Source organism: Sus scrofa, chromosome 10 (assembly GCF_054392235.1).
Source record: "Sus scrofa isolate SSC_HxYL_T2T_F1_AM1 chromosome 10, Sscrofa_HxYL_maternal_Yorkshire_Landrace_v2.0, whole genome shotgun sequence".
Taxonomy (NCBI): Eukaryota; Metazoa; Chordata; class Mammalia; order Artiodactyla; family Suidae; genus Sus; species Sus scrofa.
This window is the reverse complement of record NC_139392.1, coordinates 95,375,284-95,398,891: the sequence shown is the minus strand read 5'-3', so window position 1 is coordinate 95,398,891 and position 23,608 is coordinate 95,375,284. Positions and strand designations below refer to the sequence as shown.

Below are 23,608 nucleotides of genomic sequence, written 5' to 3'. Positions count from 1 at the left end.
CCGCCACTACCCCAGGGCTTCCCGGCCCGGCGCACCCTGTCCCCAAGCGCCCCCCGGGTGCATCTGAGGTGTCCCTCACGAGTGCCACCTGCCCAAAGGTGGCCCCTCCCCTGCCAGCACCGACCTTACAGGCCTGGGCGCCGGGGCCATCGCTGCCGGAGGCCCCTCCTCGCCCAGTTCAGGGAACCTCGCCTGGTTCCCTGTTTGTCCTGCGGACCTTCCCCGAGGCCGGGACGCCCGACGGGTCCCGCTCCGCAGGCGGGGCGAGGCCGAGCAGCCGCTTCCGGGGGAGCTGGCGGGGGCCCCACCCGAAGGGCATGAGCGTTTCACAGCAGCGAGCGGAGGCGGCTTGGGCCGGCACGGCCACCAGCCCGCACGCAGCGCCGCAGACCGCAGGGGTGCGGAAGCAGCCTCGTCACCCTGGCGCCACCAAACCGCTGCAGGCGGGCTCCCCACGGGGGGCGGGGCGTCGGCGTGGTCGCAGGTGCTTCTGAGGACGGCGCCGGACTCGCGCGTACCCAGGGCCCGCGCAGGCTCCACCGGCGTCCCCGGCGGGTCGGGTCCACCGACCGCGGGCAGCACCTGCGGCGCCCAACAGCCGACAGCCCGTGCTCCGCTCCTTGGTGGGGCCGCGGTCTCTGCACCAAACCTCGGGGTGCGCCTGGCAGCCGAGCTCCAGCGAGCGCTGGGGTGACCCTGAGGAGGCTGGCAGGCCTGCGCGGAGCCTCGGCGCTCCGCGACCCTCTTCCGGAAGTGGAAGCCCCTTCGGTGCTCAGGGCAGGATCCTGGGGGCCCTGCGGTTCTGGGAAGGAGGGCTGTGGCCCACCCACATCCGGGACATGTATGAAAAAGTAGACGTTTGCTTTAAATATTTCAGTGTCTAAAAGCCTCTCTGTTGGAGTTCCTGTTGTGGCTCAGAGGTAACGAAACTGGACTAGAACCCATGAGGACACTAGAACCCATGTGTCCTGGAGACAGTGGCATCTGGTGTTGCTGTGAGCTGGGTGTAGGTCATGGATGCGGCTTGATCTGGCCTTGCTGTGGCTGTGGTGTAGGCCGGCCACCCTGCCGTAGCTCCAGTTGGACCCCCAGCCTGGGAACGCCCATATGCCGGGTGTGAGGCCCAAATAAATAAATGAACAAAAGCCTGTTTCCGTGCTTGCTGTTGAGGGAGCAACAGAGCCCGGACTTCAGGCTACTCTGTTGTGTGGGGTCTCTGCCCAGAAACAGGCTGTGTTTTCGCAGATTTCCAGGGGAGTCACAAAGTCTAGAGACAGGCGCAAATGGGGTGACACGTGCGGAAAGCAGGCTAAACTCATGGTTGCCCTCGGGCCTTTCCGCTTGGCCCCTGCTCTCCGCTGCGTCACTCTCTCCGGGTGGACGAGTCTGAGGGAAAACTGGCCGGGCGGCCTCCTCAGACTTGAAACCATGTTGCTGGGAATTCTTCATGTTCACCTCCCCGAGCTTGGCCGGGGGCCGGGGGGGCTCCGAGGGGCACAGGGCAGAACCGGGCTGCTGCTCACAGCAGGGCATGCCCATCAGTCTCTGGGACACTTCCACTCTTGGGGGGGCTTATTGGATCCTGCAAAATGGGCAGGAATGGCCACGTGTACTCGGTTCAAAGACAAACTCGCAGGGTTCAGTGAGATTACGTTTGGCCCCAGTATCCCCATCTGGGCCACGGGACGTCGTGGGGCTGGGGTTTGAAGGAAAATACTTCCGCCACGCAGAAGTCGTTCTGTGTGCTGGCAACGCACAACAACGAACAGGGAAAGTTCCATCTAGAATCGCATGGAGATACGAAGAACACAGAGATTTAACAGACAGGCACCCAAGCCACACGGCATCCCTGAGGAAGCTGGGAAGACTTGGAAACGCGACACCATTGAGACCCAGGGCTCCAACGCTTTGCTCAATGTTTCCTCAGAAACGAGGGCGCGCTGGCGTGAGGCCGGCAGACGGGGAACGAGGCCCTGCCCTGTGCCACCAGACCCGCCGGCGGCCAGAGGGCGGAGCAGGAAGGGCAGCAACTCCTGCCGGCGGCGGCGGGCGGGTCCACGCGGAGCAGGGAGGGTGCCGCTAGGAGAGGCGGATGGACGGGGGGCGGCAGGGCACAGGGCCACCCGAGCCAGAGGTGCCGGGGCCAGGGCTCCACGTCTGGACTGAGACCGAGCAGCAGAGGAAAGGAGGGTCGAGGGGCCCGCTGGCCGCGCAGAGTGGACGCGGCACCGGCATGGGCTTCGCCGGGTCTCTCGGGCAGCGACCGCGGGGCTGGAAGCCAGGAACCCGGAGGGGCTGCCTCCCGCCGCGGTGAGAGGGGCCAGAGGGGCTGGACAGGGCGGAGGGAGGGCCGGACGCGTGCGGGGGTTAGAGCCCTGGGGGGGACCCGCGCCTGGTCTGGACGCCACAGCCACCGCCACCGCAGGTGACTTCACGGGATGTCTCCCGAGACATGGGCACTTAACACGAGAAACAGGGGAGCCTGACACACGGGTACTTAGTCTGCTGGTAAACCTTGGATGCAATGAACTGTTTGCTCAGGGAGGCCTGTCTCCCCAGCGCCCGCCCAGGAGGCTTAAAATCAGGCCTGGGGAAAGGCCTCCCGCCGCGGAGGAGGAGGCGGGAGCCTGGGTCTCAGCCTGATGACACAGACGGGAACAGACGGAGTATTATTTTTGGAAAAGATGCATCCTTAAAGAAAACTTTAATTAAAAAAATCAAAAGAAAACCTGAACAGTGCCTAAATCTTTATTTTTCATAACCTACATTTTTTCAAATTAGACATTTTTACACTGAATGACACAAAGGAAACTTAAATTACCAATAAGTTTACACATAAGCTTGATTCCAGTCTTAATGAAAGAAGAACAAAAACAGAAGCCCCCCCAAGGGGCTGCGGCTGCAGGCTCTCCTCTGGGCTGATTGTCTGCTGCCTCGGGCACAGGTGACAGGCCGCGAGGTCCAGGCCCTGGGACAGCCCAGCGGTGGCCGTGGCCGATACAGACCTGAGGCCCCAAGCCAGTCCCCACCTGTGCGGCCAGACCCGACCCACACGGCGGCGTGTCAGGCTTCCTGCCCGGCCAGCGTCGAGTGGCAACGCGGTTACAGGAGGCCGGATCGGTCACCCCAAGGCCAACTCCTGAACAGCAACTACGCTGCTTGAAATTCATGTCTGCTGAAACAGGCTGGATTCTCATCCTTTATCTCCAAACCCTAAGGATCATCACACGATTGTACAGGTTAAAATGCCGCTGTCACTGCCCTCTCTCCGACTCTGCACCTCGAGGGGAGGCTGGGGGAAGGCAGGCCACACACGAGGCGCGGGCGCGGGCCACGCTGCTCTCCGTGCACCTCCTGTGCACGGGACATCATGGGGGAAGGGCACACAGCTACTCGGCATCGGCAACTCCGCTTACTTACAAATTAGAAAGGATGCCACAGAGACCCCATAAGAGTGAAACCTCGACCCCTGCTGCCACGGGCGCGGCTGGGGAGCCGTGACCCTTGCACGCCTGGCCCGCCACGTGCTGCTGTCACAGGGACCACAACCATCCCGTCCGCACACACAGCTCTGCACACCCACCTCCAGGGAAGGGCTCTGTCCTCATGAAAAGCCAGTGTCTGGGCTGCAAGGGGTTTGGGACTTGGGGGTGACGATGGGTGACAACATTCGCTCCTCCTCTGGCAAAGACTGCCACACCCAGGGAACTCCTAGGGCTCAGAGCTGGCCTTCCCAACTCTGTACAGTGCTCTTTCGTTTGGGTGGGAACAGTCCATTATTTCTGATTTTTTAGGCAGCAATCTCACCACCACCAAGAAATAAACCCCTCTGATCCTTGTATGGGCATCTGCAAGTATGAGCACTGTGTGGGTGTCTGGGTATTTGAATAAAGATGCTGCTCTGAAGGAGATGGGCCCGTTCACCTCGGCAGGCAAATCACGCTTAGCTATTTGTGATTTTAAGGAGATTATTATTTACTTTCACTTGAGGACCCCGCCAGCTTCCACTTTCTAGATTATACCTCGAAAACCCTTTCACATTAGCTGTGATTAGTACATATTTACATCCTTTTAAGAGCATGAAAACATTCAAAGGTTTTAATGACTTTCCATCTCCCTTTCGCAGCAGCAAAGAGGCAGAATCAGTTGAACACACCAGTACAAGAAAAAAGGAAAAAACCCCAACAAATTAAAATAATACTCAAACCACAACATTGAGTTTATCTACATCCCGCTCAATAGCAACATTTACAATATATCGATTTTTATCAGACTCTTCTCTTTAGGGTACCTTTTTAATATGTTCTGACTATTTACAACTGTACAAGCAGAGCACACACTCCCAAGGGCACCCATTTAATACAGTATCGACTATCGGCATTTACAGAATTTTTCAACAATCTGAAAAAGGATCAGCTGGGTGCGATCTTGCAGGTATATTACAAACCCGACTGCGCGTTCCTGCACCACGTGCACGTGCTCAGTGACACCAGCGACAGCAGGCCCCACGGAGCCGAGGAACTGAAATCACTCCCGACAACCGGGGCCGGGCTCACGAACTCTAAGCTGTCTTATACAAAAGTTAAGGCAAAGTCATTTTCAAGTTTAAATAAAATTCAAGTCTTTAAATATTGGATGGAAATAATCTTAAAAAAAAAACAAAAAACCTCAGTCTTGTTAAATAACATTTGTGGAATAAACTGCATGGTTACATGTAGCAGGAAATATTCTCATTTTAATGTCTGCTGCTTGGAATAACTAAAGAAACAATTGAGGCATCTTAAAAGAAAGAACTGATGTCTGACTTTAGTATCAACTGCGAGCTTGAGCGCGGTGTCCTGGAGAGCGGCACGTCCCGAGGGGCTGGAGACCCTGTGTCAGGGTGACGACAGCGCCCTCGCTCCTCCGCCACCAGAGGCCACACACACCTGCTCTCCGTTACGGAGCGGCTGGACCGCGTGCGCCGAGGGTCAAGAGCAGGCGGCTCCCAGGGGTTGGGCTCCGCGTCCTCCCGCCAGCTCTTGGGAGCAAAGCATCAGGGGACAACTTTGCAGTAACATGTCGGAGGGAACAAAGTTGATGTTTTCGTTTGAGTTCTATTCACAATGTGCTTTGAGTCTATCCTACCTACAGCCACTTGAGACTGGAGTGAGAAGCTGGTCACTTGCTGGCAGGCCACCGGGGCTCTCAGTGCTCTCTGCAGGGTCACTCTGCCCAGGAGACCCAAACCCGGCTGTCCCCAGAGGATGCCAGAACCACCTGGCAGGCCAGCGGGTGGCGCGGCCGGCCTCGCCCCGCGTCCCTCCCCGGGCTACACTTACAGCCCCGTTGTGCCCCCACCCCGCCCCGTCCTCGGCCTCACCCGGCAGCCTGGACGCCTTAGAGATACGCACTTGCTAACCAGTTAGTTTTAAAAAATCAAGTAGCACAGTTCCGCTTAATTTAGAAAAACTCACTATATATATAGCTTGCATTCATAGCCACATGGAGGCTTAATAAAAAATATCAATTTGTTAGGATAAATGCATTTTCTATCCTGAAAAAAATCAGACTTATGCATCACCTCCAGTTAAGCACCAACCTAAAATAAGGTTTATATTAATTAAATCCTGAAAAATAGATTTTTTTCAAGAGGGGGAAATCCGACTCAGAGAAGAAAAGTAACGTGCAGGCACCTCGTGGGCCTCGTCTGCACTGCCAGCTCCTAACCCGCAGCTCACTCCGTCCCGAGCAGACAGCGCTCCCTGTGGCCACCTCAGCTCCTCGCAGCCCGCCCAGACCTCGGCGCTCACTGAGGGGACCTGGGAGGGGGGCTCTGGTCTCTGTGTGGCCGCCGCCCCGGGGCGGGGGGCGAGGGCCGGCGGCCCAGCGGCCTCCTCTGGTCTTTGGCTGGTCCCGGGCTGGACCTGGGGGCGGGGGGCTCTCTCTCGGCGAGCTTCCTCTCATCCTTCCCGCAAGCGACGGCGTGGGGCTTCTGTTCTTTCTGGGGCTGCAGCACGGAAGACGGGGGCTCTCTACTCGTCCTCTGGCAGATCTCGGCGTAGCTGGGTTTCCGCAGCTCCTGGGGAACAGACACAGCTCTGGATTATGTGACAACGGCGGGAGGAAAGTTCCCGCGGGGGGGAGGTCAGACACCTTCTCAAGCACTTTCAGAAGCAGGGGGACGTGAAAAGAAAAGGCCCCGACACGTCAACAGCTGAGCTGGCCCCGCAACACGGCTTTCCGCCTTGCACACACAGATGAACCCCAAAAGGCATGGAGATGCCGAGTGCCACCGGCCTTGGCCTTTAGGCGCTACGGAGCCACAAACGGCCCGAAAGGAGGCAGAGACGCCAGCGGCGTGTGCTCTCCTGCGGGAGACGAGAGCCGTCTCTACAGCCAGCGTGTGCACACTGCGAACCAGGCAGAGCTGGGGTGTGGGTTCAGGGAGGCAGACCTGAGGACCGTACAGTCAGCAGGGTTTTCAGGAAGTGACAGTAGGAAGAGTAAGTGACAGAAGAGCCATTTACTCCAACTCACCTCCATCAACCATCTGACACTTCAAAGTAATTTAACCTACAAAAAAGTTCTCTTTGAAGATTCAACCGAGCCGACAGGAAGGGTTTAACTCCCAGATGGAAACCATCAAACCCACCCAAGACCAAACAGAGAACACCACAAATCCTAACAGAAAGATCTGGATTCGCCCCGAGCGGCGCAGAAAGCAAGGGGGTGCGGCAGCGCCTGGCTCTGGGGTGCGCTCCGCCGAAGTGAACCCTTCCAGGGCAGGAGCCAACCGCGTGGCCGCGGGCCGAGGCCCCCGAGCTGCCCGGGCACGTACCGTGGCGCCGCCGTTCACCTGCACAGATTTACTGGCGGTTGTGCTCAGCGCAGGAGGAGGTCTGTCCACACTCGGGGTTTCCCGCTGTCTCTCCACCACCTCGGGGTCCCTGCAAAGACGCGGCACGTGAACGTCCCGGCCCCGCGGGCAGCCCCGGAGCGCAGACCAGGACCCGGGCGCTGGGCACTCACTCGGGCGGCCGGGCGGGCGAGGGGGCGCGCTCGCAGGCTGCGGTCAGGGCGCAGGTCGCCGGGGGCTCTCGGGAGGGCGCCGCGGGCTGCGTGTTCGTGCTCGCATCGGCATTCAGGCTCTGCAAAGCATCAGAGCGGATCAGCAGGGAGGGCGCCCTCGGATCTGCCACAGGCTCTGAAGGAAACACACCACCCACGGGGCGGCCCTACAGCGGGGGACCCAGAGCGGCGCTCAGCGCCGGGCCTCCCCGCCTCGGGCGGAGGTCAGACCGCGGTCCGGCGCCTTCTTCCCTCTGCGCCCAGCACAGGCGTCTCGAGCCCTTTCCGCGCCGGGCGGCTACCAGGCATCCTTCCGCACCGGACAAGACCCAGCCACCCGAGCGGCTGCGAGCCGCCAGCGCCCGGGCCTGGCACAGCCTCCTCGGAGGGAGGAGCGGGAGCTGCAGCCCCAGGGCGCGCCCTGGGCCGGCGGCCAGGCTGCTTCCCAGCCCCCGCCCCACCCACCGTGGCCGGGGGACCGGGAGGAGACGGGCTGAGGCCGCCGAGGAGGCTGCTCCGCCGCACGGCCGAGGCCGAGCCCTGGAAGACGCGGCCCCAGCCGTGACCGCTCAGCAGGCAGCGGGCACGTAAGGAACCGGATGTGGGACGGGGGGCGAAGGGCTGGCTGGCTTCTCAAAACCTCCCTTTTCAAAGCAGAGGAACAGTTGAGAAGAGCTTCTGGAGGGACGGAGGAGAGAACAGCGCCCCGGCCCTGGGGGTGACAATACCGCCGCCTGAAGACCTGCATGCCCCCTTTGCTCGGGGCTGCTCTCCTCTCCATCAAAGCTCGGGCCCAGGGCTGTGGGGTCCCACCCCCCCGCCCACCCCCAGCCAGGCCTGCAGCCCCACACGGCTGCCCGGGGCCCCCGAGAAGTGGGGACACGGACCTCCACCTGGAACCAGGCTGGCTTGTACAGGAGCAATTCTTTCTTCCAGATAAATTTTACACAAACTCACGACGTGAGAAAGAATAAAACAATTTTTAAAAAGCTGGCTGAGGAGCTCCCGTCGTGGTGCAGTGGTTAACGAATCCAACTAGGAACCGTGAGGCTGCGGGTTCGGTCCCTGCCCTTGTTCAGTGGGTTAACGATCTGGCGTTGCCGTGAGCTGTGGTGTAGGTTGCAGATGCGGCTCAGATCCCGCGTTGCTGCGGCTCTGGCCTACGCTGGCAGCTACAGCTCCGATTCGACCCCTAGCCTGGGAACCTCCACATGCTGCGGGAGCGGCCCAAGAAATGGCAAAAAGACGAAAAAAAAAAAAAAAGCTGGCTGAGAAATGGTGTGGCAGCCGGCAGGCTCGGGGAGGACTAGACCCGGGCTCCTCTGGCAGCACCAACCCTCCACTGTCGCCCCGCGGGCACTGGTAACACAGAAAGCCCTGGCAGGAGAAATGCACCAGCCACGCCAAATTTACCATGTGCTGGTTACTCTCCCACACAGAATCTTGGAATCCTTGCAACCACGAAGGTTAAAATGGGAGCAGTAACCACAGGCCACTGGAAGACAACTACACGCCTGGCCTGCGAATCCCACCGAGAGCCGGCCTGGCACTGAGGGGCTTCGGGGAGGCGCCGCAGGGTAGTGCCCTTCCAGTCCAGGAGCCGGGGGTTCTGGCTCTTCAGATCTGGGGGTAGGATGTCAGGTGCTGGAGGGGGCGGTGGGGCAGGGTTCCAACCGGGGAAAGACACAGCCAGGCTGAGAGCTCGGCAGGGCACCTGGACGAAGGCCTCCAGCCACCTCTGCCCAGGTGCCTGGGGGCCCCAGGAGCCAGGAACGCTGGTCTGCAGTGGGCGAAGCCCCCTGCACTTGTCAACTGCGGCAGAAGCAGCAGGGGAGCTTGAAACCGACACCTGCTCCTGTGTGAGCTCCGCGGTGGGGCGGACACCACCCGCCTGGCAGCCTGGAGGTCACACAGCCACCAGCGTCACAGCTAAGTGGCGACTCAGGTAGGTTACTAGAAAGGTGGTGTTTCTGGTAGGAGGATTTTGCTTTTTCTTTCTGCTGCCCTGTAAAATACGACTCCTGACGAGCAAGAGGAACACGGCCCCCTGGGTCTCGGGCGAGCACAGCAGCACGGGCTTCCCGCTGACCCCACCAGGCAGAGCCTGGGTGGCCTCTGCAACCCTCCCCCTCCGAGAGCCTCTTCCACCCGCGAGAAGCACGTGTGTGGCAGGTGCCAGGCTGGGGATGTGACCCTTACCCTTTCTTTGGCTGGCCCTGCGAGCAAGCCGGGCAGCCGGTTCTCAAACGAGTCCTCCGTCTTCAAGTGCCCCGCCGCCCCAGGCAGCGGGGGGAAGCTGGACAGCCCGAGTTCAAAGCTCGGGGACGGAGGCCTGGGCGGCGTTGGAGACTGAGTCTGACTCCTCTGAAAGAGAAGGACACTGTGAGGGCGCCTGGCGGAGGGGCAGGGCCGTGCTCAGAAACACAGCGGCCAAGGGAGGCCCAGCCTCGGCCCGCATCTCCTCACGCCCACCCCTGGCCGGAAAGATGGACAACCAATACAACCGCGTGACGCCTGCCACCTCTCCAAGGTCCCTGCCAGCAAGTCCGACCACAAGAGCAGAGCTGCAAAGACAAAAACTTCACGGCGGCTGCTGGCCACTACCAAACACACCATCAAGAGCCTCAGGCAGCAATGGGGACCCAGGAGGCCCAGCCCAGGGACAGGCGTGGGGCAGGGAGCCGAGCCTCACCGCCAAAAGCTCGTGGCTGTCACCGTGCTGTGTGTTCTGTGTGGTGAAGGACAACGTGGAAACGGAAGCCACTCTCGCACTTCCGCACAACTCAGGGAAGAAACCTTACAGAGATTTCCACCAAAAAGAGAAGCAGCGGAACCAAAAGGGGGAGGGGCTTCCCTTACCTAAAAACCAACGTAGTAGTGAAAGCCCTCATATTTTTCCTCAGGAGGTAAAAGCATGGTATTTGGTAAGAGATTCCTATCGCATTCCCTGACTTCAAGAGTAGACTCAGCATAATCATAGCTAAGTCTAATTTATAAGCCCAGGACCTCAAGAGAAAGGCAGTGGTGCGCGGTATTCGGCCACTCGTAGTCAACCCGCTAGAAGCCCCTGCGGAGTTTCCAGCTCCCTGGTTGAAAGAGACCAGAGAGAGTTTACATGTGGGTAGAACATAGGTATTTAACTTGAACGTGCGCTACCTGGACTGGCAACAACGCCCTCGTGGGGCTCACATGACTTGAAACGGCCGACGGTTCCCAGAAATTTACACCAGCGGAAAGATTATCCCTATGGAGCTAAAATCTAGAGAAAATCTGCTGGAATCCAAGTGAGGGCGGGTTAAGGGTGAAAAAGGATCCAAGCTGCCCACAAGCCCGCCACGTCTCTCTGGGCCTCCTGCCTGGGTATCTCCTGAAGGGCAGCCTGCGGGCTCAGGGCACAAGGCCGCACGGGGAGCTGCGTGGCTGCAGCAAGCACCGCAATTCACACGCTACCATCTCAAACATAAGGCAGTTTCCAGGCCAGGGATCAAACCTGCACCACAGCAGCGACTTGAGCCGCTGCAGTGACAACACTGGATCCTTAACCTACTGTGCCACAAGGGAACTCCTCAGAGCAGCTCTGAGAGGCTTTAAACATCTGCATGTTTCTGAGGTGAAGCCAGCTTTGCAGGAGAGAAGCATCACTAGGAAGAAAGGGCTGACCAAAACTGACTAAGTCTCAACTTGGAGGGACAAAAAAGGCAGAGTTTAACATGTCAGGGTCGGAACAGCCTCAGGCGAGGCACAAAGGCCACCCCTGGTCCCGTGGGCCTGGTCGGGCCATCTGCTCACATTCCACGACCCGCCTCCACGTTTCTCAGGCCCTCACGAGGCCCAGGGCAGCAACAGGCCTTCCCGGTACACACACCGGCCCCCGCGGCGGGCAGCTGAGTGTCTCCCGGTGTGAGCTCGCAGACAAGGACGCAGGGCGGCACGGAAATGGCAGTGGGTCAGGTTCACCCTTGTGGTGAGGCAGTGGCCGGGGGAGTGACGCCTGTAAGGTAACTCGTATCTCAAGAGATAGTCAGATGCCCGTCTTGTTCATCCCGATGTTACAGAAATTCACTCAGTCCAATGAGAACCAAACGATATAAACCGCCTCACCAAAGGGTTTACCGAAAACTACACCCAACTCACCAATATGGTGAAAACAAGGGTGTTCCCTCACCAGCAATCTGCACTCTCTGAGTTCTAGGCAAGTAAACTCGGAAGGACACACATACTCAAGGACTCGGGGTCCAGACCAAGAACTTCTCAGGGTCGGTACCAGCCCCCGAGTGCGGAGCCTCCCGCCAAGCCCAGGTCTCCAGGCGCACTGCCACGCTCCCAGGTGCGCCCCCCCCCCCCCCCGAGCCCCGCATAGCGCGCGCCACGTCTCAGGTACCCGCCACTCGGGACCACCACCACCCGTACCTGGGGGGGCCCTGGCCCGACGTCACACCCAGCACAAGGCAACGACGCGTCCTACAGTCCTACAGAGTCGGCTCTCGAGTGAGAAACACCGAGCTAAGCCCGCGTGGGAGAAGTTGATTCTGCTGCCCAGACTCATGACTCCAGTGATTTCAAAGTACCCCACGGGTTCCCCACACAGAAGGGACTCGCCGGGCCACGTGCGGACAGTTCCTCAGGAAGGCCACTCCTTCCTCCTCTTTATTTCTAGGCTTTTTAGGGCCGTCCCCTCGGCATATGGAGGTTTCCAGGCGAGGGGCTGAATCAGAGCCGCAGCTGCCGGCCTCCACCCCAGCCACAGCAACACAGGATCCTTAACCCACCAAGTGAGGCCAGGGATCGAACCCACATCCTCACGGATACTAGTAGGGTTTGTGACCGGCCGAGCCACAACAGGAACCCCCTCTGCTTGTTTAGCATCAGTGAGGCTGGAAAGGCTTGTGAAAGGGGCCCCGGCCCAGGGCCTACTCACTGTGAACTTCTCCTCGCGCTTCTTCCGGTAACCGAAGGAGTTCTTCCTAGAGGAGAGGAAGCAAAGGGCGGTCAGCCTTCCCACCTGAGACACGCCGCAGAGCGCAGAGCGCCTCTAGGACTGCCACCTTCACGGACGCCTTGTGGTCCTAAACACCAACCCTAAGGCGCAAAACAAGTGAAACCACTCTGGTGGGACTGCGGCAGAGTCTCGGGAGGCCAAGAAAAGAAAACACCACCGGAAAGGGTTTTCCACTTAGAAGCTCTGCTGCAATACGGATACCTGAGTATCCGTTCCAGTGGCGTGGTGAGGTGTGCAAAATCTGACACCGGGCCAACTGTCTGAAAACTGTCTGAAAAGGGAACTCCATCGATGTGCCACCAGAAGGGGAAGATGCTCTTGCCCTCAGCGTCAGGCCGCCGCACCCAGGGGCCTCCACAGCCCAGAGCCCCAGCGCTTTCCACACCGCTGTCAGCTCAGGCTCCAAGGCCCCCAGGGCCCAGCGTCAGAGCTGCAGGCATTGGCACGTCCCACACGCCACAGCTCTCGCCGCAGAAACACGGCACCTACGGGGGGGGGGGGGGCACTAGGACACCCCCGCTGCCCTGCGTGGGTTTCTGGCCTAGATTCAGCATGAGTTCCAAGGTACAATGTTTATGTAGGTATCCTCTGTCATTTCAGCTGAATGCAAAGACAGCCTGAGGGCTGTACTATACAAGCTAGAAAAGGACTGAGAAATAACCTTGACTCTCTCCTTTCTTTCACAGGAGGCCGACCACAGTCTTGGCCACGATGCCTAAGGAATCGGAGTGACCAGCCCAGCGCGCTGACTCCCGGGCCAGGCAGGGACCCTGTGGATCCTGGAGCCAAGCCGCACCCTCCCACAGAAACGGTCCTGCCTTTGGCTCCCGCTAGGTAGACGGCAAGAGCCTAGGGATGCGAGCCCCACGTGAACGGGGCCCTGAGCCACAGAGACGGCAAGGCCACTCCGGTCTGCTGTAGTGCCTCCCTGCCCTCGGTACGTACCCCTGGCCTGTGGGGGGGTCCCTGGACTCGGGGGTGCTCTGCATCGGGACTGCAGGGGGCCAGGCAGCATGCCGACCACCTCCGCGTCACATGGCAATCAGGGTGTTCCTGAAAGCCAGGTGCAGGCTAGCCCCCTGGGAGCAGAACTCCAAGTGACCTATTTGCTATAAATTGCGACTGGAGGCAGAAAGGACTGGAAGGATGGAGTTAGCAGCTCCTGAGGAGGAAGCCAGGGCTCTGCCTGGATGAGAAACCTAGAGACACCAGGACTCAGTGTGGTGACAAGGAGACCCTGGAGGAGGCTGGTGGAAGGGACGCTGTAAGATGCCTGTGCTGAAGCTGAGTGAAGAGGCGGCATCCAGCCCCATCCGCCCAGGCTCACGGCAGTGACGTGTGGTGCTGAGGCTGGCCTGCCAATCCTTACCTACAGTGCTGCTTGGCAGGCGGGCCAGCCCTTTCCCGCCCCGGAGGGGTCTTGAGGGGTCTTGGTCCCACCCGGGAGGCCTAAGGAGATGAAGCCTCCACCCCGTGGTGCTGGTGCCGGCATCGCACAAGGGGTGTGTGCCCAGTCCGGGGAGCAGACGGGCAGCCCACAGCCTCAGCTGCAAGGCTACAGGGGCTACAACGCCCCAAAGCACGGTCCTAACTCAGGAGACCAGCAGGTGCTGGGTCTGTGACCCAGCGAGGGCCACCAGGGACCACCTGACCTGCTGCCAGCCCGGTTCTGCTTCCTGGGTCCTCAGCTCTGAACCCTCTCTGGAGACCAAAGACCACAAGGACTCCCTGGCCAGCTTCTCCCGCTGGCCCTGGTCCTGATGCGCCTCGGCTGAGCCCTTCCCTCTCCTGACACGTCCCCAGTGCAGGTCAGTCCTTTGCGGGGAGCACGACTCCCTGCTGGGGGCATGGAGGTCTGCACGTGTCACACATGGGGGTGGACGTTCCTGCCATTGTCAGAAGCTGGACTGCTGTGGGAGGGCCGTGGGACTGCGGGGACAGAGGCGCTGTGCTGGTCAGCAGGACCTGGGACCCTGCGGTGCCGAGGATGGCAGGCACGGAACCTCCCTGGGCGTGGCCCGTGGGCATCACTTACACAGAACGGCTCTCGTTTATAAATAAATTCAGTGTGAATGGAACTTACTCTGGTCTGCTGGCTACTCAACTCACTCTCTGTCCACCGTGTGACACGTGGCCAGAGGACTACAGGCTCACGGAAAGGGGGTCTGGTCACGTGTGCACACCACGACTGTGACCTGACGCGGCTCTGGACAGCCTTAGTGCTCCCCGAACAGTGTCATTTGACCCAAACTTGGGACCTGGCAGGGGTGTGCTCGAAAAATAACCTGAGTAATTACGTAAAACCTTTGAGGGTTATAGCCTCCCATGTGATTTTCCGCGATGGACTTGACAGTAACAGTTGCAAAACACACCCGGAGCAGTGGGGTTCGACACTGCCAGCACTCTGGAAGTACACAGCACCTGTCCCGCCAGCACTGCAACACTCACCTTCCTCTCCCTAAGCCGGGAGGGGACTCGAGGCTGCTCTGCTCCACTCGCCCCGGCCCCACCTCTCTCTTGGCGAAGGCTGCAGGGGTCTGGATCCGCGCTCTGGGCTGGCTCGCCTGCCGCGTCTGCGGGCTCCGCACTCCGTTGATCAGCCGCTCGGCGGTGAAGTTAAATATGGAGGGGCTCTCTAGGAGCCCCGGGCCTCTCTCCGCACTGGGGATGGCCTGGCGCAGGTGAGATTTACTGGGGTTCCTGCAGTTAGAATGTTTGGATGTGTTCAGGTCTGAAACCATCGCAGCATTACAAAACCAGTGCTTTCTACTTAGGAAAAACATAAAATGTTATTTAAAACTGCTGACCCATATAATGTGTCTGATAATCTAAACAAAGTGTCAGTGCTGGGCTTGGCTGTGTGACCCAGGCCCCAGGTACAAGCAGGCCCTGAAGCCTTTGTTTCAAGGGGTTCACCCCAGGGAGGCCCCACAGCAGGCACCGCCCGGAGGCTGACTCCATGCTTCCAGGCGTCTACCTGCCGCCCACCTGCAAGGGACATCACTGAGGGTCCATCTGCCCTCGTGAGCACAGGCATAGCGCTGCACGCGGCCCCGTGACCCACACGCACGCTGAGAATTACTGAGGTTTAACATCTGAAAGCAAACAATGTGGCGGCGACCTCTTATTCCAAACCCTGGAACTTGCCTGCTTCTCGGCGGGTACTGTCTGAGCGAAGCCAGAGGAGACGCCGCAGGTTTGAAGGTTGGAGACGTGAACCCGTTTATAAATCCAGTATTGGGGAAAGGCGTTACCTAGACTCGTTAAAAACAGACAGACCTCAGGTCGGTTACGGCTGGTCACTTAGGTTCCACCTGGGATGGTCCCCGTGGCGGGGAGCCCTGGGGAGGGTTAGGGTCAGGGGCACTCGGGAGGGTCACTGCCTACGGCCAAGACCTCACAGGAGCCCCACGGAAGCCGCCGTCCGTGGGAGGGAAGCGTGTGCCCATGACTCCAGCTGCTCTGGGCACAGGCTGGGCATGTTCCCACACACTGTCCTGAGTCCCACCCCCTGCGACTGACAGCAAGTCAGCGACCCCTCTTCATTGCTGATGACCTGAATGAAATCCATCCAGTTCTCCATCTCAGGGACAGTTAGGGTTCTGTTTCAGAAGCACAGCCTTGAGCATGCCGTTTTTACCCAGAGCATTTAATAACTACTTCCAAGTCACCATTTAAGGTGACAGACTTCACACAAACAGACTGACACACACATAAGAAGAAGACTAAACGGGGCTTACAGTTCCCTTAAAAGACACATTCCTAAATATAACCTTAAAATATTAAAAAGATTAAGTACAGAATTTTAAATATCAGCTATTTAAAAAACATAAATGTAGACAAAAATAAAACAAAACTTGGTAATGAACCAGTTCTGTGTCTAAAAAGATGAAAAGAGTGATCACTCCTGTGCTCCGGATTCTAAACACAAGGCTTCAAATACTTTCCGTGGAGACGCCACTGGAGGTTCGGCTCCACCAAGCCCTCCCACCCCAGCCTGTTTGGGAGGGTGGGGGGTGGGCGTGGGGGGCAAAGACACAAAGCCCGGCAAGGCCTCTTAACCAGAGCTGACTGAAAGCTGTAACAGGACGACGCGACAGCTTAGGACCAAACAAAAAGGAGAAGTAGATTCACAAAAGGGAAGTGCTGGGGGGCAGGACGCAGGTACGGCCGTGTCAGGACCCCCGAAGCTCTTCGGAGAAACGGTCACATACTGAGAAACACCTCAGTGGAACCAGAACTAGAGTCTGAAGACTGTACACCACGGAGAGAGGAGCTGGACTAATCATTTCATCTCCGCAATTTCACATGTAAAACCCTGGAATTTAATTTCGCTCAGGAGTTTAAAAACAAATGACTGCTATCACAGTCATTTCACACAACCTGCTGAGAACCCATGGGGCCTTCTTTCCCTCCTGCACGAAAGGCTGCGGGGGGTTTAGCGCAGAGGACAAAGGACAAGGAAGACACCGGCCATCCGGAGAACAAGCGTGGCGCGAGCCCTGGGGACCCGGCTCCCCTTGGAGACTTCCTCCCTCACAAGACAGGAACGTGGCAGGCGGCAGGCTTCCCAGATGCAGCGCTTCAAAGAGGCAGCGCGTCTCCCCTCCGTGAGGATTCGCTCAGAGGGGATGGCCGCAGGCCTGAGTGCTCACCGTGTCCCCCCGCGCGGTGGCTCTGGGCTTCTGTCCCTCCCCCCGTCCTCACGCCTCAGGACTCGTTCAAGGGCCTGTGCAGCGGGGCCTGACGGCTCGCCCACCTCGCCTCCCCGCCGCTGCCACAGACATGCTCAGAGCTTCATGTGACGTCGCCTGCTTGAGCAGTGTCACCCCCGGGCTGTGCTCTCTGGGCCTGAGCGGCACCAGGCCCCCAGGGGCCCCAGCGCCCTGTCCCCTCGCTCTCCTTCTTCAGTCGTCACCCTCTTCCTAGTGCAAGTGGTGACGCTCCACAGGCGGGGGCCTGGCTCACTGCCCCAGGACCTGAGTGCCTCCCAGCCGATGGGACCCCCACCCCGCCCGTCTCACGCACAGGGTCCCCAGCTGCCCCTTCAGAGTCGCTCGCTCAGCTCCTGCCGTCCAACCACAACCTTCACCCGCTCTGCACTCCACAGAGCAGCCCTGGGCCTCGCACCCCAAGCATCAAACCCAGGCCGGTTCCCAGACACGGCCTGTCGGTCACCCTAACGCCCACAGCAGCTCGGCTGGAGAACACTGCCCGGACTCCTTACATAGCCAGGAATTCCAACCCTGGCCTTAACACAAGCCAGAATCCATAGAAAGTAATCATGCCACCCAACTCTGGGGCTGGAGTGAGAAACGAAGCTTCTAAGACAGTCCAGGCAGACCTCAGAGACACCGCGGGCCCCGTTCCAGACCACGGCAAAAAAGAGAGGCACGTGAACTTTTTGGTTTCCCAGTGCACATAAAAACGGTTTTCACTCTTCTACTCTAGCAGGGGTGCGGTAGTGGCCTATCTTTTAAAAACGGCGTACACACCTGCACTAGAAAATCTTGTGCTGCTAAACGTGCTCACCACCCTCTGGATCGTCAGGGAGCCCAGCAGTGGCGCCAGAGACCGTTGGCGCCAGAGCTCCGCAGCCAACGGCCGCTAACGAGAAGCCAGAGGGCTGAGCCTGAGGAGCCCGTTGTGGCTCACCAGGCTAAGTGTCCGTGAGGATACAGGTTTGACCCCTGGCCTTGCTCAGTGGGGTAAGGATGTGGCATCACCACAAGCTGTGGCGCAGGTCACAGACAGGCTCAGTTCCAGCCTTGCTGTGGCTATGGCGCAGGCTGGCAGCTGCAGCTCCAACTCAACCCCGGCCTGGGAACTGCCATATGCCACAGGGACAGCCGTGAAAAGGAAAAAAAGACAAGAAAAAAGAAAAAGCCTGAAATAGGTGAGATTAACCAAACAGTGACACAGAGACACAACGTGAGCAAATACTGCTGGAAAAACGGCACCAACAGACTTGCTCAATGCAGGGCTGCCAAAAGCCTTCGATTTGTTTGAAAACAAACAAACAAACAAGCGAAAAACGAGCATCTGCAAAGCTCAATGAGATGAGGCATGCCCGCGTGTCCTCTCACTGTCCCCGACTGTGAGACGCTATGCGAGCACCCTCTCCTCTTGGAAGTGTCTGCCGTGCCGTGTCCTCTGCGCTCAGAGGCCCCGGCTCTGCCAGCGCTCGGCCTCCCACCGAGGTCACTAGGGCGCCACTGCTCAGGACAGGAAATGCCAGGCAGGAGAGAGGCGCACTGGGCAAAAGCCTGGGACCAGGTTATTTAAAAGCTGTTTCCACGGCACAGCTCGTGTTCCCCTCCCACAGAACCACAGAGCAAAGCCGTGAAGCAGGCGGACGGCGTGCAGACCCCTCCTCCCAAGTCGCCGGCGTCTCCCCCGGGGCTCTCGCCACAGGGCCCAGGTGTAGACGGGACTCACCAAGGGCGGGTCCAGATAGCTGTGCGTTGCTGACCACGTCTGGGGGGCGATCAGGCTGTACAGAGGAAACGGCTGCTGGGGGCTGTAGACGGGAGGGAAGTAAAAGGAGGCCGTGTAACGCTGCTGCGCATAGAGGCTCATGTCCAGAGGTCTAAAGCCATTCTTTGGCAAAAATGTGTTTATAGCGATTGCCTTTGCCTTTATCCGCGCCTGCAGGAAAGCATGACAGCGGCTGTTAGAACACTTACGAATACTCACTGGCAAGCAAAGTAAAACCGGGGGTCTTGCGTTACCTTAATTGGTTTTCCTTGAAAGGTTTTGACTTCTTCTCGCAGATACCTGTAAGCCTGCGGGCAAAGGCATCCATAAGACCACAGTGTTAATCTTAGAAAGAAGATGAACGGACAGTTGATTCACGGGACCTGACTAAGGAATTACATCCTTCAAGTGTGGCGGACAGTACCTAGGAACAACGATTCTCCACTTTTTTGGGGTCCCAGATTCCCTAAAAGATCCTGATCAGAGCTATGGAGCCCCTATCCAAAATTTTCATTCATGTTATAAATTGACGCTACCTCAGTAAAAAGGGGGAAGAAAAGGCAAACATTCTCATGAACGATACTTGTATACGATTTTGTAAGGACTAGTAGAAACCATAAAAGCGCCCCACAGAGCGACGGTTAAGAATCTTTACCTGGGAAAACAACCCCAGTGTGAACTTGGAATTGAACAGTGTGGCAGAGAAGGACCAGGACTGCAACATTCCATCCAAAGTCATCGTTTATGACGCTGCCTATTCTCCCAATTCTCCTATGTTACTCTGAAGGCTCTGGACCCTCTGACCCAACCTCAGCCCCCCACCTCCCCTCATAGGGGAGGGGGCTCGCACCTGTCCACGAAGAGGCTTTTGCTCTCCTCCCACCACCTTGCTCCTCCGAGGCCGTCTTTCCCTTTCTGTCCAATTAAAGCCCATCTTTCAAACTCTTGTTTCTCTCTTCTGAACCCCACAGCCGCCTTGCCCTGTAACCCCTCCCCTGTTTCCTCACGCAGGCTCACCTCTCCCCGAGTAAGGGCGGGGACCCACGGAGCTGCCCGACTCTCACGGGGCTCCTCAATGCCTTTTCCAGCAACTCGGGACAGAAGGTTGCCCACGGAGAGTTACAGTGGTGTTCAAATCTCCCAAACACTTTGCCAAATATTACAACCTTTCTCTGCACAGATAGAGGACAGACCCAGTTTTCCTAGGCTGCCCGTCTTGGGGCTCCTTTGAAAACACGGCCTGTGCTTTCACACTGCTTCAAGACTGTCTGCACACACCTATTTAGGCTTCTGCGACCCGACTTCCCTGCGCTATAGAAACGTTCAAACCCAGCACTGCAAAGGGACAGCACTCCCCACGCCCACGTGTAGTCCAACGACAGACTAAGCGCAAGCACTGGTGAGCCCTGCCTGCCCAGGGGAGCGAGAGGGTGGGCTAGTGTAAACAGAGCGTACCTGTTGTGCGTCAGCTTCTGTTTCAAACGTAATAAACCAATTATCATTATAGGCAAATTCACAGTTTATAAATTTCGGTAAGTTATCTCCTTTAAATAGTGCTTCTACTTCCTACAGGAAACAGAAGTTAGAAATTAATTCTCCATCATGCTACCCTTTGCCCTCAGCAAGTACAAACGACACCACTCCAAAGGGCAGAGGCCAAGCGAGCAACCCGCAGACTGGGTCCAGCAGCCCGCTCTCAAAGTGGCCAGAAGGTCGGCGTGGCCTCCAGAATTAGGGTCTCTTTGCCCTAGGAAATACCTCCACAACCCACTGACAGCTTTCCTGACCCCAATAAACCACAAACCACATTAACATGAAAATGTTTAATTGTACCAGCAGGCTAGTAACGACAGCATTTGGAGAGAGAAAGGTCATTTAAGACATCTAGAAATCAGCTGGATTTGGCCTCCAGCCAAGATGGACCAGAGTTATCCTCCCATACGAAATAATAATAATAAAAGAAATATGTGCAACAAGGATGTTCAGACAGTAGGCCTCCGGCCGTGAGGACCACATCCTGGAGGCACAGGGACAGCCGAGCATGCAGCACCCATATGGTGCCCTTCTGGGTCCTGGGGGCGCAGCCTGAGCCGGAAAATGCTCCCAACTCTCAGGCCGGCGGCCAGGCACTCAGAGGGCACGGCCACGGCAGGGGATCGTCCTAGAGGGAGGCTGCTCTGCTCCCCCGACAAATGGTCCCCACGGATCGAGTGGCTTCCGAGTCACGTAACTGAACCTCAAAACAGGAAGAAGTACAAAAACACTCAGGACTGATAGAGTAAAATCCAAAATGCCTGGCATCCATTCAAATTCTGACAGGTGCACAGAGCAAAGTATGACTTCTTCTTCTTTTTTTTTTTTTTTTGTCTTTTTGTTGTTGTTGTTGCTATTTCTTGGGCCGCTCCCGCGGCATATGGAGGTTCCCAGGCTAGGGGTTGAATTGGAGCTGTAGCCACCGGCCTACGCCAGAGCCACAGCAACGCGGGATCCGAGCCGCATCTGCGACCTACACCACAGCTCACGGCAACGCCGGATCGTTAACCCACTGAGCAAGGGCAGGGACCGAACCCACAACCTCATGGTTCCTAGTCGGATTCGTTAACCACTGCGCCACGACGGGAACTCCGCAAAGTATGACTTCTTATGAGAAACATGCACTAGTCAAATGAGACCCAGACACAACGAAGCAAGCATGTGGGCTCGAATCCAGCACAGGCCACAAGGCTGCTCTCGGTGCCCCGCCCACCATGAAAATACCTCTTTGGAAAAGTTATTTAGCATGAAAATATGTTGTCTCAACTTGTGGGTTTATTATTTTTCTTATTTATTTTTTTTCTTTTGCAGTTTAGGGCCGCACCCACAGCATATGGAGGTTTCCAGGCTAGGGGTCGAATCAGAGCTGTAGCCGCCGGCCTCCACCACAGCCACAGCAACGCAGGATCCGAGCCGCGTCTGTGCCCTCCACCCCAGCTCATGGCAACGCTGGATCCTTAACCCACTAGGTGAAGCCAGAGATCAAATCCGCATTCTCATGGATACTAGTCTGGTTCATTACCTGCTGCACCATGAAGGGAACTCCTATTACTCTCATTTTAAATCTTTTTTTTTTTTTGTCTTTTTTTTTGTTGTTGTTGTTGTTGTTGCTATTTCTTGGGCCGCTCCCACGGCATATGGAGGTTCCCAGGCTAGGGGTCCAATCGGAGCTGTTGACACCAGCCTACGCCAGAGCCACAGCAACGCGGGATCCGAGCCGCGTCTGCAACCTACACCACAGCTCACGGCAACGCCGGATCGTTAACCCACTGAGCAAGGGCAGGGACCGAATCCGCATCCTCATGGTTCCTAGTCAGATTCGTTAACCACTGCGCCACGACAGGAACTCCTACTCTCATTTTAAAGTGAACAAATAGTTAAACCGTTTTTAAATGTCTGAATATTGAAGTTACCATAAACCCTCTTTTTTTTTTTTTTTTTAGCATAAAATGTGTAATGGAATCTTGAGATCAAAAAGTTTGAGAACCACTCTTTACAAATGAATCACACTCTAATTATCAGAGTGAGTAAATCTTGGGAAGACAGTGTGACTGTGCATATTTAACCTTTAAAATACATTTTCCCCAAAAACTCAGAAGCAAGCAAAAAGCTGACAGAAAAAGCGTACGTATTCTTCAGAGAAGCCACGACTTACTTCTACAGGGGTGGATTCAGATATTTCACGTAGTATCACTATGCAACGATTCTGATTTGGCCTGACTTTTTCTCCCTTCTCATCCACCTGGACCAAAGGTAAGGCTGCAACGAGAAGAGAAATGGGTGACACACAAACAGTAAACTAAGCAAGCATCTGTACTCCACCACGACCTCATGCAGCTACACCGGCGGGACCTGTCAGAATGTCTCGCCGGACGTGTTCAAGAAAGCTGTATGCAGTGGGTGAGCCCCTAAAACCACCGAGCCACTCCTGCACATTCCATTTGCAGACTGAGGAACAGGGGGATTGGGGAAGTCCTGTAAGAACAACAGACGTAAGGCCATGCAAGAGGCTCCCCGCAGCTCAAGCAACTCAGAGGGGATTACAACGCCGTCGGTGACTTTCTCCCTTCTACAAGTCCCGTCTCCTTTTGTCGTTTCTGAACTCACGACAAGTTGCCAGGCACCCTTCCCTCCGCCTTCTCTAATGACGGATCTTACCCAACCCCGGGCCACCATCCAAACAAGGGCCCGTGCTGCCAGCACGGGGACAGGCCGGCTTTCTACCTTATCTCCTTTCTGGCATCACTCTGAAATTCCCTCGCATGCAGCCTCAGCTCATCGCATAGCAGGATCCCAATCAGGGCTGAGACGTCCGCCACCACGGAGACAAACCTTACCAACCTCAGGAAGGGAAGCCCTAACTTTACTAGGGGTCCCACTAATCCTTAGAAGGTAAGAAAAGACTCCTACGAAAACGGTCATGCTAATAAACCAGACAACTGACCCAAAACAGAAACACCCCTTACACGCCACACAGGGCACCAAAGCTCTGCCGGCAGGTGCAATCTATGGGGACACTCAGGGCCCACAGGGTTTCTGGAGAACCCTTTCAAAGTTCCAAAGAAAAAACAATACGATTCTCTAGCACAGACTCCTCTGCACACTTAAGAGTCCTTCCAATTCAAGCTATGAAGCCAGCGGTTCTTTGATACCAAAACGAAAGACACTATAACACAAGAAACTACAGACCAATATTCTTTGTGAACATTGATAAAAAGTTCCTATCAAAACTTGCCAAAATGAATCTAATAATATATAAAAATAAGAATATATGATGCAAGTGGATTTTTCTCAGGAATGCAAGGTTGGTTTACCAGCGGAAAATTAAACAATGTAATTCACCATGTTAACAGACTGAAAAACAAAAAGCCACACAACGAGCTCCCAGATGCAGAAGCCAGCATTCATTCCTGATGAAAATTCTCAGCAAACTAGGAATGGAAGGGAAACCTCCCTACAAAAACCCACTGTCCAGCATTGTTCTCACCAGGAGATGGGACAGGCAAGGATGCGGACTCTCTCACTTCCATTCAGCACAGCACTGGAGAC

At 56.9% G+C, this 23,608-nt stretch overlaps 2 protein-coding genes across 7 annotated transcripts in view; both read right to left on the bottom strand.

The window, feature by feature from the left end:
• The window catches only part of LOC100625534 (uncharacterized), a 28,260-nt gene extending 26,727 nt beyond the window's left edge, over nucleotides 1-1,533 (bottom strand). The window contains exons 1-2 of the mRNA XM_021065071.2: nucleotides 1,368-1,533; nucleotides 125-794 (exon numbers count right to left, since the gene is read on the bottom strand). Of these exons, the coding sequence (XP_020920730.2) occupies nucleotides 125-794; nucleotides 1,368-1,533 (836 nt within the window). The remainder of the gene's footprint in view (nucleotides 1-124; nucleotides 795-1,367) is intronic.
• Nucleotides 1,534-2,732: 1,199 nt separating this feature from the next.
• The window catches only part of LARP4B (La ribonucleoprotein 4B), an 86,348-nt gene continuing 65,472 nt past the window's right edge, over nucleotides 2,733-23,608 (bottom strand). For all 6 annotated transcript variants that reach the window (XR_014817108.1, XM_084978791.1, XM_084978790.1 and 3 more), the window contains 11 exons: nucleotides 22,215-22,318; nucleotides 19,982-20,092; nucleotides 18,781-18,834; nucleotides 18,488-18,697; nucleotides 15,197-15,303; nucleotides 14,498-14,749; nucleotides 11,969-12,014; nucleotides 9,250-9,414; nucleotides 7,012-7,130; nucleotides 6,821-6,929; nucleotides 2,733-6,061 (listed from right to left, as the gene is read on the bottom strand). Coding sequence is in view for 5 of the 6 variants with exons in the window: in XM_084978791.1 (XP_084834917.1) it covers nucleotides 5,789-6,061; nucleotides 6,821-6,929; nucleotides 7,012-7,130; nucleotides 9,250-9,414; nucleotides 11,969-12,014; nucleotides 14,498-14,749; nucleotides 15,197-15,303; nucleotides 18,488-18,697; nucleotides 18,781-18,834; nucleotides 19,982-20,092; nucleotides 22,215-22,318 (1,550 nt within the window). In the remaining variant the exon portion in view is untranslated. The remainder of the gene's footprint in view (nucleotides 6,062-6,820; nucleotides 6,930-7,011; nucleotides 7,131-9,249; nucleotides 9,415-11,968; nucleotides 12,015-14,497; nucleotides 14,750-15,196; nucleotides 15,304-18,487; nucleotides 18,698-18,780; nucleotides 18,835-19,981; nucleotides 20,093-22,214; nucleotides 22,319-23,608) is intronic.